The 11,967-nt window shown below is 36.0% G+C and overlaps 1 protein-coding gene across 2 annotated transcripts in view; it reads left to right on the plus strand.

The window, feature by feature from the left end:
• The first annotated feature begins 8,560 nt into the window (after positions 1-8,560).
• ldb1b (LIM-domain binding 1b) overlaps positions 8,561-11,967 on the plus strand; it is a 42,546-nt gene continuing 39,139 nt past the window's right edge. For both annotated transcript variants that reach the window (XM_016249675.1, XM_016249677.1), the window contains exon 1: positions 8,561-8,723. In XM_016249675.1, coding sequence (XP_016105161.1) covers positions 8,696-8,723 — 28 coding nt within the window. In that variant the 5' untranslated portion in view covers positions 8,561-8,695. The remainder of the gene's footprint in view (positions 8,724-11,967) is intronic.

Raw genomic sequence — 11,967 nt, forward strand, 5'->3', positions numbered from 1 at the left:
TAGGCGCCGGGGGAGTCACGTGATGCGGAGGTTCCCGGGAAAATGACTGCTTGAATGCGTTTTTAAAAAAAAAGTCGTTGCAGTTGCCAGGCAACAACTTACAACAGCCGCATAAACAGTTTACCTCAGATTTGTTTTGCGGTAATTACTATTATTGTTCATATTTTATTTGATTTCTGTAATAAGGATGACGGAATACAGTGGCATCTAGTGCTCGATTTTATCAGGTAGGGCATTTATCGATAACGATTTATTAATTTTCTCTCAAGTCTCGTTGCTTTCATTTCATTAGTTACCGGCCAAATAAGGGATTATTTATTTAAAGTGAAATACTAATTTCTTCAACTCTGCATTTCTATAATATCACTCTTAACATGATTCACATTATAATCAATATTTCTGTATTGTTGTCCAGTGAAGTATCGCGATGACGTTACATTTACCGCAGAAGAAATGTAACGTTAAACGATATAAAGTATAAGATATATACGATAAGATGTATATACATTTTATTTATTTCGTTTATTTAAGATGAAAACCGAAAATATAAAAATAAAATCGAATTAAAAATATATACAAAAACAATAATCGTAATGTCAATTTTACTAAAATAACACATCTCTAAATTTGCTTTGTTTCATAATGTATTGCTAATAATAGTCAATATTATATATATTAGCGGATACTGGATATCTAACGCTCATCTCTCCCATTTTTACATTTAGATTACTTATTAGATTATCTTATAAAAACACTAATAAATTAATAACTATCTCAAAATGAATATGCATTTTTGTTATTATATTGCCTAAATTCATTTTTAAAACATTTAATTTAGTTTTTTAGTGTTTTATTTTTAATTTATTTAGACACAATGCCATGCAAATAAATAAAGTGCATTAAAATAAACACTTAAATGGTTATTTTTGGATGTTTTGTCAAATTTGGAATTGTAATATTGACCAGTGCATGAAAAAACAACAACAACAGTGTTTTCGCCTGAAGTGTCTTGACTTAATTTCAGTAAAGTGCATTAAAATAAACACTTAAATGCATTCAAATAAACACTTAAATGTGTATTTTTGGATGTTTTGTCAAATTTGGAATTGTAATATTGACCAGTGCATGAAAAAACAACAACAACAGTGTTTTCGCCTGAAGTGTCTTGACTTAATTTCAGTAAAGTGCATTATAGTATGTCACATTAAACTCTTCTCAAAGAACAAGAAAAGTCCTGTTTTCCACAGTCAGCAGAGCATTATTTTCAGGTGTTCTGGTGTTAATTCGTCCTCTCTTTCTCTCTCTCTGAGCCGCACTAGCAGAAGGGAGCTCCGTGAAAGTGGGTCACCTTCCGGATCAATCCAGACCCTGCGGTTTCTCCCGAGAGATTGCCATTATCTGCACACACACAGGTAGATCTGCTCACCTCCAGCAGACGATGTGCTACGCTCACAGAGCTTCCTCCTGTTCCTTCATTTCTCGCTCTCGCTTCACCCTCCTCTTCCCTCGCTTCCAGTATCAGTGGCCTCTCAGAATTTGGCAGGAAACCTAGAAAACCTCTCAAATGAAACCTATAGAAGAGAACACACACACACACACACTTTTCATTTCCTTCAACTAGTGTATTGTTTAACGTTTATTCCTTTTGTTAGATGAAGTTCATAAACTAATATGTGACCCTGGAGCACAAAACCAGTCATAAGGGTCAATTTTGTGAAATTGAGATTTATGCATCATCTGAAAGCTGAATAAATAGCTTTCCATTGATGTATGGTTTGTTAGGATCGGACAAAATCTGAAAATCTGGAATCTGAGGGTGCAACAAAATCTAAATATTGAGAAAATCATCTTTAAAGTTGTTCAAATGAAGTTCTTAGCAATGCATATTACTAATCAAACATTAAGTTTTGATATATTTACGGTAGGACATTTACAAAATATCTTCAAGGAACATGATCTTTACTTAATATCCTAATGATTTTTGGCATAAAAGAGAAATGTATAATTGTGACCCATACAATGTATTGTTGGCTATTGCTACAAATATCCCCCAGCGACTCAACACTGCTTCTGTGCTGCAGGGACACATATACAAATAATTCTTACTTGAAGTAACAGTTCACTGAAAAATTAAAATTTTGTCATCATTTACTCCCCTCATGTTGTTTCTTTCTTCTGTTGAACACAAAAGAAGATGTTTTGAAGAATGTTGGGAAACAAACAGTTGACGGTAGCCATTGACTTCCATTGTATGGAAGAAAATACTATGGAAGTCCATGGCTACCGTCAACTGTTTGGTCCCTCACAATCTTCTTCAAAACAATCTTCTTCAAAACTTTTAAAGAAAGAAACTCGTACAGGTTTGGAACAACTTGAGGGTGAGTAAAAATGCTAGAATTTAAATTTTTCAGTGAACTGTCACTTTAAAATGTGTGTTATTCATCATGTTATTTGATGTGTGTGTGTGTGTGTGTGTGTGTGTGTGTGTGTTTTGGTCTGCAGAGAGCATCAGTCAACACACAGGACCCCTGACCTTTAACCTGACACCGCATCAGCCATTGGCAGCATGACGCCAGCCTAGTTACTGCTAAAGCTGCTCTGTCATGTGTGGTGCTACAATCATCTGATCCCAGATCAGTCTGAGAGAGAGAGAGAGAGAGAGAGAGAGAGAGAGAGAGAGAGAGAGAGAGAGAGAGAGAGAGAGAGAGAGAGAGAGAGAGAGCTGAGAACACAAATGTAAAAGGAAACAGTCTTTTTCTGTCTTCATACTCACTGTTCGTCTCTGAGAAGAGGAGGAGATTAATGTGTGCGCAGAGAAACTGAGAGCTGAAACCTGACAGAGCGACACAGGAGAGACAACCAGCTTTGAAAAAGACCACAGCTGTAGAGGTACAGGACCACACACACATACACACACACACACACACACACACACACACACACACACACACACACACACACAACTCTTTCACACCCACACAGACACAGAGACACACACAGACACAGACACAGACACTCTCACACACACACACACACACACAGACTCTTTCACACCCACACAGACAGACAGACACACACACAGACTCTCTCACACCAACACACACACTCACTCACACACACACACACACAGACTCTCTCTCACACACACACTCACACACACACACAGACACACAGACACACACACATACACAGACTATCACACACACACACACTCACACTCACACTCACACACACACGCAGACAAACACAGACTCTCTCACACCCACACAGACAGACAGACACCTCTCACACACACACACACACACACACACACACATAGACACACATTTCTAGATACTTAGTGCCAAATGTACACAGACGCTGCACATGTGGCGCTCAGAATACATAAGAATAACGTCAGTAATATCTCCAGATGAACACTTACTGGACTGAAGCAGCTCAGCTTTACTTGATTCTCCATCAATCATGTTTTAGAGTCTCAAATCTGATCCTCAGGATCTTTTGAGGAGCGTTTGTTTCCAGAAGCTTTACTTTCACTGTTCCTCAGCGGAGGAATGATCTTCACAAGCCTCCAGAACATCTCACATCTGAGGAGGAGCCTTTATTTCTTCAGCTCTCCATCAGCAAATGTTTGGATTGGGAAATTAAACTGCAAAAATTACTCAGAAATCTTCATGACTCTGACGTCAAAACCATGAGGGATGCACTGATATTCAGCCTGATTATTATAAATAAGATGGTATTATTTTCATGTTATAGTTATTTTGTTAAAAAAAAATTAATAAATAAAAAAGCACACTAAAAACTAAAATCAATTATTTTAAATGCTACAAATAAATTTAGGCATCTCAAAAAATGGATTTTCATTTTGAGATTACATTTATTACATTATTAATGTTTTTAAAGCTTAGCTGAGCATTACATACGGCACAGGTAATCTAAATAGAGAAGATGAACATTAGCTGTCCAATATCAGATAAAATATCTAATAAATAAATAAAATAAGAAAAATCGAATAAATTATAAAAAAAATGAGAAATTACACATTTAGAGATGTTTATGCTTAAAGCAAGTGAAAACAAATATGTTATCGGAACAAGACTAAATACTTTTCCTTAAGTCTCAAGTCTTGTCTTAAGTCACGTAACTTGATAATTCACTTGAAAACAATACAGAATTACTCATTTAGTTCTGAAGCGGCATTTAGATGTATTTCTCAATGCTGCTCAGAGGCGGCATTTACACAGCAATTACAACTGTATACTGTAATACTAGAGGTCAGAGCAGGCATAGTTTAGTCTGGCTTTTATGCAGCATTGCGTCTTGACACTGTATTTTGAGCAGCTTTAATCGGCTGTGTGAAAAACCTTAAATGAGGTCGTACCCTTGACTTTTGTTTTATATGAAGCTAATTATTCAGCAGAAAACGTGACTGTGTCTTGTTGAGATCTCCGACGCAGCCTGCAGTTCTGATGACACATGAGAAATCTGCCCATTACAATCCAAATACCCCCCACGGGGCAGTTATGATCATATCAGTGCTCTCCTCAGTCAGATAAACCAAGAGCCAATCACAGCGTTTATAATTAACAGGTCTCACAGATCGTAGTGACTCATACGGTTGTGTTCTGGCTCCGGTTACATTGAGTTGGGCTGGTTGTGTGTCAAGGGCGAACACGCGTGTGTTTATGTACGTGTGCGATCCTGCACGTGTGATCTGCCACATTGCCATGGTGACACTGCTGTCTCTCTCTCTCTCTCTCTCTCTCTCTCTCCCTCTCTCTCTCTCTCTCTCTCTCTTTATACGCAGCAGTTTACGAAAGCTAGTTATGCACAAATTTCCTAGACTACATACGTACAAAATGTTTGCTTTACAAGCAGTATTACTATATTTATCCAGCCTTACCTCGTCTACTCTTCCTTTGTTTTTAATCTAAATATATCCTTCAGAAGCTGTGGTGCGGAGTCGACGTCTCCTCTCGCCTGTCTTTCTCCGTCTCCCTCGCTCTCTCTCGCTCTCTCTCCCTCACTCTCTCTCCCTCGCTCTCTCTCTCTCTCTCTCTCTGTTTCTCCTGTAATGGGCTCCATTCCGCCGTCTCTGTCACCATGTCATTTTTAAAATATTTTATAAAAAAATGTACTGAAAAATGTATAAATTCTTATTTTTAGCATATATTTATTTTAGTTTTTTGTCCCCCAGTCCTAATGACTGCTGAATGCCCACAACACTGAGAGGGCATATTTGTAATTAGAAATACATTTTTATATTTTCAAAACATTTCTTTATTTATAGTTTAGTATATACTTGTGTTCGTGTGCTAATTTATATGTTTAAATTTGCAATTTTCAAATATTTTTATTTTAATATTTCAAACATTTCTTTAATAATTAATATTTATTATTTATATATTGATTGTCCCTCAGCCCTAGTGGCCGCTGAATCCCGACAACACTGAAAGACAGACCAAAAATAGATGGGTAATTAATTAATAAAAAATTAAGTAATTAATTTTTTGTAATTTTTTCTTTAATATTTAATTAAAAATATATTATTATAATATTAAATATAGGAAGATGGAAGGTTTCAGTGCTGATGTATTTTATGCAGCTGTATTAATTAATCAGTCAGTAATGAAGGAGGTTTATAATGTTTAAGTCAGGTCACCTTTATTTATATAGCGCTTTTAACAATACAGATTGTGTCAAAGCAGCTTTACAGTACCAAATAGGAAAATAGTGTGTCAATAATGCAAAAGGATAATAGTAAACACTCAATTTTCAGTTAAAGGCAGTTCATCGTTGAATTCAGTGATGCCATCGTCCAGCTCAGTTCAGTTTAAACAGTATCTGTGCAATCAAGTCGACGAGATCACTGGATATTAAGTTTAGGTTTAATACGCACTTCCATAGACTTGCACTGGAAAATACCACAAGCTTGTCTGATCATCCGGCAGACAGTTGCTAAGCTCGTACTGCTCAGTAATGGCAGGATTAGTGAGTTTGAGGGGTCAGAGGTGAAGATCTGCAGGTGAAACAGCTGTGACCTCTCTGATGACCTGTAGAGCTGCTGAGGTCAGTGCTGTTCTGTGACACTGACAGGATGAATGGATGAGACGGGGAGGGAAATAGTGACTTCTGAGAGATGAACAGTAATAAAAGAGAGAGAGAGAGAGAGGCAACCTGTGACGGTAACAAGCCACTCGCCCCATCTATCCTCTCTCTCTCTCTCTCTCTCCTGTGCCAAAACATAGTGAGACACCCTTCTAAGGCAACATCCAAAATGATACGACTGCTTTGAAACAAATAGTTTGACAATAATGTGACACTATTACTGTATATTATGCTGTAACACTGTGACGGTTAGATCCTCTGTTGCTCAGATGCGTGTTATGAATTCACGGGTCAGAGTTCATCAATGCTGATACATTGCAGATGAAGACATTTTTGTCGCATGAGCTTGTGTTTCTTCAGAAATAGAGTCGAGTGTGACTGATTGCTTTCATGTGAGCAAAAGCAAGAAAATGACTGTGCTTTACAATGCCGCCTCTATAGGCAGCTCGCTAGGATTTGGAACAGAGCCAGAGGTATTTTGTCTGAGAAAGCGAGAGCAGGGTCGCCTCCAAAAACATCAGATGAGAAATGATTGACTCCAGACTAAATATTTTTACTAGGAGCACTGTAGCACCTGACTGAAAATTTTTAGGAGCACAAGCAGAAAATTTAGGGGCACACCTTAAATACCGTGCAAGCGTTCACATATTTTCTCCATTTTAACTGAATTGCTGGCAAATGCTTTGATCATAAATAGACTCATAGAGATTACAATATGCAATATTCTTTTAATTTCAGAGAGATATGATAAATATATATATGATATGTGAGCCTGCAGCACAAAAGCAGTGTTAAGTCGCTGGGGGATATTTGTAGCAATAGCCAACAATACATTGTATGGGTCACAATTATACATTTCTCACAGAATTTACTCGCACCGGCAGAAAAAATGGTCGCAGTCTGGAGCCCTCTGACTTCACAAATACTATAGAATATCAGATCAAATAGTGTGTAAATCACAGATTTTTTCAAAGATGACATATCATGAAAATCTGACTTTTCCAGGTTGTAAGTGCTATAATCAGGTCCCCGGTGCATCTACCAACCAAGGAATCGGAAAAAAGATTAACCCAGCAACTTTGTTTTGGGAAGCCTTTTTCTGCAAGCGTCTGAGAAAACCAGCGCGTCTGATTTCGCACCCTCTGTGACGTGACAAAGGCATCTCATTATAATATCACCTCCCCTTAATCTGTAAGTTTCACCCACAGTGCCATTAAATCAACAATGGCGATTATGACTATCAAAATATCAAACTAAAAATGCTTGCTATATTGAGCTGATTTATCTTAGTCTATCTACTGATTTGCTCTGCCATAATGATGTGTTTGGATTGTCTTCATTTTGTGGAAAATATTGGTAGCTAATTTAATTGATTCGTTAGATTCATTTACGGCATACCAGGAAATTAATTAGATCTAACAAATTAGGAATTGGGGGCTGCAAGGGAGTGTTAGGGGGTCTGCAGGAAAATGGTGTAAAAAATGTACAAAACAATTAAATTAAAAAAGTAATTAAACAAAAAACTATAACAAATAAATATATTAAAAATAAACAAGTAATACATTTTTTTTATAAATTATTAAAAGAATTGATAGAAATAAACAAATACATAAAAATTTGATTAATATATGTAAATAAATAAAATAATGTATAAATTCTTTGTATATAATAAAGAAGATTAAAATAAGTTAATAATTAAATATACATTTATAAGAAATAAAAAAGATTAAGTAAATAAATAATAAGAACTACCGAATTGCAAAAAATATACATAAAAATAAACAAGCATATAAAAATTTAATTAGAATAAGTGAATAAATAAAAAATTACAAATTAAATAATAAAAGGTTGAAAATTAAATTAAATAATGCTAACAAATAAATAAAAAAGATGAAAATACATAAGAAAAAATTTAATTCATGAATACTTAAAAAATGTAATAAAAAAGCAAATGCATAAAAGGTCAGTTTAAATAAATAAATAAATAACTAAATAGCTAACAGTAACTTCATAGAAGCTAAATATATATAATTGGATGTTCATACAAGAAACTATATAGGTGCCTCATACATTTTAGTATGGGGGTCTTTCATGTGACGATGATCATATTTGGGGGTCTGTGGCATCTAAAAGATCAGAAACCCCTGAATTAGACGATTAATTAGATGCTTCTTGATAATGGTGATATAAACAGTGATCCACATGCCTTTGAGCTGGAAACTGCCACAAACCACAAATGACACTTGTATTGAGCTACAAAAGCCAAACAAGCGCAATCACAGAGATTACGTGCGTCTCGCTCCGGCTCTGTCTCGCTCTCCAGCAGCGCTGCTCTCATTCCTTTGTGCTTGTTCTTTTTTTAACCTTTCCCTCTCTCTCTCTGTTTCCACTCTCTCCTCCCTCTCTGGCTCTCAGAGCTGCTGCGTGCGTGTGTGTGTGCGTGTGTGTGTGTGTGTGTGTGTGTGTGTGTGAGTGGAAAACAGACGCCCATGTGAGCAGCAGCAGCAGCAGCAGCAGCGCAGGAGAATCTCATCGGCTCTGTTCCAGCGTTCGGCCGCGGCTCCGGCGACGGGGATGTGAGAAGATGTCCGTGGGAGGCTGCGCGTGTCCCGGTAAGCTCCAGGCTTTCGCTGCGGTGACACACGGTCAGCTTAGATGTGCAGAAACATGGCTGCCCCGTCTTCTGACGTCTGACTTTTGCAGCGTTTGAAGACGCTGCTTTTCATTTGCTCAAACAGCTGGTTTGCGTCGCTGACATTTGGGAGGTTTTCTCCGGCCAGGGTGCGTCGGCGCGGCGTCGTTTCGTGGCCTAAATCTCAGAGTTGGGAGGTTTGTTTTGTTATAAATGGCAGATCAGGGGCTTTTCTAGCTGAAATGAAGGGATAAATCAAAGGTTTGTGGAGTGGCTTGATTGGAGGGTAAAGGTCACGTCGCATTTTAAACTCGACCCACACGGCATCAAACGCACTTTCTGTCACATCTCAGTCGAGAGCTTTCCTGCAGATGACTTGTGTGTGTAGTTGTGTACAGTAGTGGATGAGAGCAGGTTCTTGTGAGTGTGTTTGACACTAAATAGAAACGCTACGTCTATCATATAAATCAACAAGTGTTCGGATAGCATGATGCATTTAATACCATAGACATTGATTGAAAATAGTTCACATTTAATTTAATCTTAAGAACTTTCTCAGTAGTTTCATGTTTTTATTAGTTTAACAGCATGGCAATGTCTAGAGTACTGTCAAACTATTGTGTATCTTATGTATAACACAATGCATTTAATAACAAAAAAAAGTATTTTACCCGATTATTGCACGTTCTTATTAGTTTATTAACATGCTAATGTTAAACTATATTGTCAAACTATTGTACATGTTATATAATATTATAATAAAATGCATTTAATACCAAAAATATTGACGAAATTGTTATTTAAAATTAAAGTATTTTACCCAATATTTACATGCTCTAATTAGTTTATCAACATGAGCTACATTTTCAAACTACTATGTGTTATATAACGTAATGCATTTAATGCTAAAAACAATTGTTCAGATCTAATTATTGGTGAAGTATTTCACCAATATGTGCTTGTTTATGTCAAAGTACTAAATAATATTTTATATGTAATACAATGCATTTAATGCTAAAAACATTCATAGAAAATAGTTCACATCTAATAAAAAATTAAATATTTCATCCATAATGCATTTAATGCTAAAAACAATTGTTCAGATCTAATTATTGGTGAAATATTTCACCAATATGTGTTTATGTCAAAGTACTAAATAATATTTTATATGTAATACAATGCATTTAATGCTAAAAACATTCATAGAAAATAGTTCACATCTAATAAAAAATTAAATATTTCATCCAATATTGGCTTGTTTATTAGCTTATTAAAATAACATCAATCTATTGTCAAACTAGTTATATATGAAATGCATTTAGTACCAAAAGAATTGATGAAAACCTCATTAAAAATGTACCCACTATTTTAATTTGCTTATTAGCTTATCAGTATGATAATGTCAAACTATTAGATATTTCATATATAACATAACATAACGCATTAACTACCAAAAACTTCATAGATAGAAAATAGTTAAAATCTAATTTAAATTATTTAATTAATAGTATTTCACCCAATGTGCCTATTAGTTTATCAACATAACATCAAACTATTGTCAAACTACTATATATGTTACATAATGTAAAATTTAATACTAAAAACTAATTAAAAATAAAGTATTTTGCCCAATATTTGCATGTGCTTATTAGCCCTTCAACATGATAAAACTATTATAGATTTTATAAAGCTACGTCTGTCTTCGCTGGTTTGACTCCAACACTTTCTCAGCTCCTCCAGTGTTGTGAAAGATAAACATTTACATCTTTCCAGGGAATGTGTGTGATCCGTGTTTCACTTAGACGGTTAAAATTCATTATTAAATATTGAATTCATTTCACAAGCACGTGAATGAAGCGGCTGTAAATCCAGACGCATTCAGCATCTGAAACCTGAGCCGCGTGTGTATGGATCTATTGATTTGCGTGATTGATTTGTGGCTTCGTAACTTCATGGGCTGTTAAGTTTACGTTTTGTAATTCAGTAGAAGCTCAGATTGTGTCTGTGGGGACTGCGGTTGGACTTTTGTTTTGTGGGATATTTTCGACTGGAGAACTGAACGCACGACTTCAGGAGATTTAAAGAGCTCTGATATCAGCTCTGAGGTGGATTTAGGGCTTGTGTAGGGCTGTGCGATGTTCCCGATTTTATCGATTAATTCGAATGTATTGTTTTGCCACGATTTTATTTTTTAGAAATCGAGGAATCACGATTTTGAATAGAAATATTACCAAATGTTAGAATTAGACACTTCGACAATATGCCGGCGATAACAATAAAGAGAAAAGAACGATCCGACCGTATGTCGATTAACCGCTCGCGTGTGACGCGCTCTGTGAAGGACCATTAATATAGCGCTAAGCGTCATTCACACAGCGCTTTTGTGTTGATAAAGATGCGACGCGGGCAGTGGAATAGGTAAAACATGCAAGAAGATGGGAGTGAACTTCTTTTAACTTGAGCGCAGTGTTTTAGAAAGCCGTTTCATGCAAGAGACTGCAAGAGACACGAGCGCAACAGTCAAACACATCCATGTTTACACAGAAAAAACAACGTAAAAGCAGCGCAATCTAATAAAAAACCTGTAAAGAACTACTACTGTACGTCTGATATTTCATGTTTGCATCATGGTGACAGGCTGAAAGCTGCTGTTGTTTTTACAGAACATTTATAGTTAATAATAGTCTAGTGGTGTTATACCTTCAGTCATTTTGAATTTGAATTACCTTGACTTTTGAGATTTTCTAAAAGCATTTTCCTCGTATTATTTCTGAACACATACATAATATGTATAAGACAAGTTTGTAGATGTAGTTGTAGTTTTTGCAAAGATATTTAACGAGTGATTTGTTTAACATTTACATCATGTTGACAACTTCATGTGTGCTGCATTTGGAATAGAATTTTTTGGGTTAATAAAGAAAAAGTTACTTGAATCATGTTGTAGTTACATTTTCAAGTTGACTAGTTAAAAATCTTAAAAAATCGAGGATCGGTCAAACGTTCTGGAAAAATCGAGATTTAAATTTTTGCATAATCGGCCTGCCCTAGGCTAGTGTATTAGTGTATAGATCATCACTGCATAAAACCCCTCGTGTCTATGAGATGTCCTTGTGTGAGAGCCGTGTGTGTTTACATTCCTACATTCCTGTGTGTGTGTGTGTGTGTGTGTGTGTGTGTGTGATTGTGTGTGTGTGAGTGAGTGAGTGAGTGAGTGAGTGTGT

Source organism: Sinocyclocheilus grahami, unplaced genomic scaffold, assembly GCF_001515645.1.
Source record: "Sinocyclocheilus grahami isolate Dianchi unplaced genomic scaffold, SAMN03320097.WGS_v1.1 scaffold947.1, whole genome shotgun sequence".
Taxonomy (NCBI): domain Eukaryota; kingdom Metazoa; phylum Chordata; class Actinopteri; order Cypriniformes; family Cyprinidae; genus Sinocyclocheilus; species Sinocyclocheilus grahami.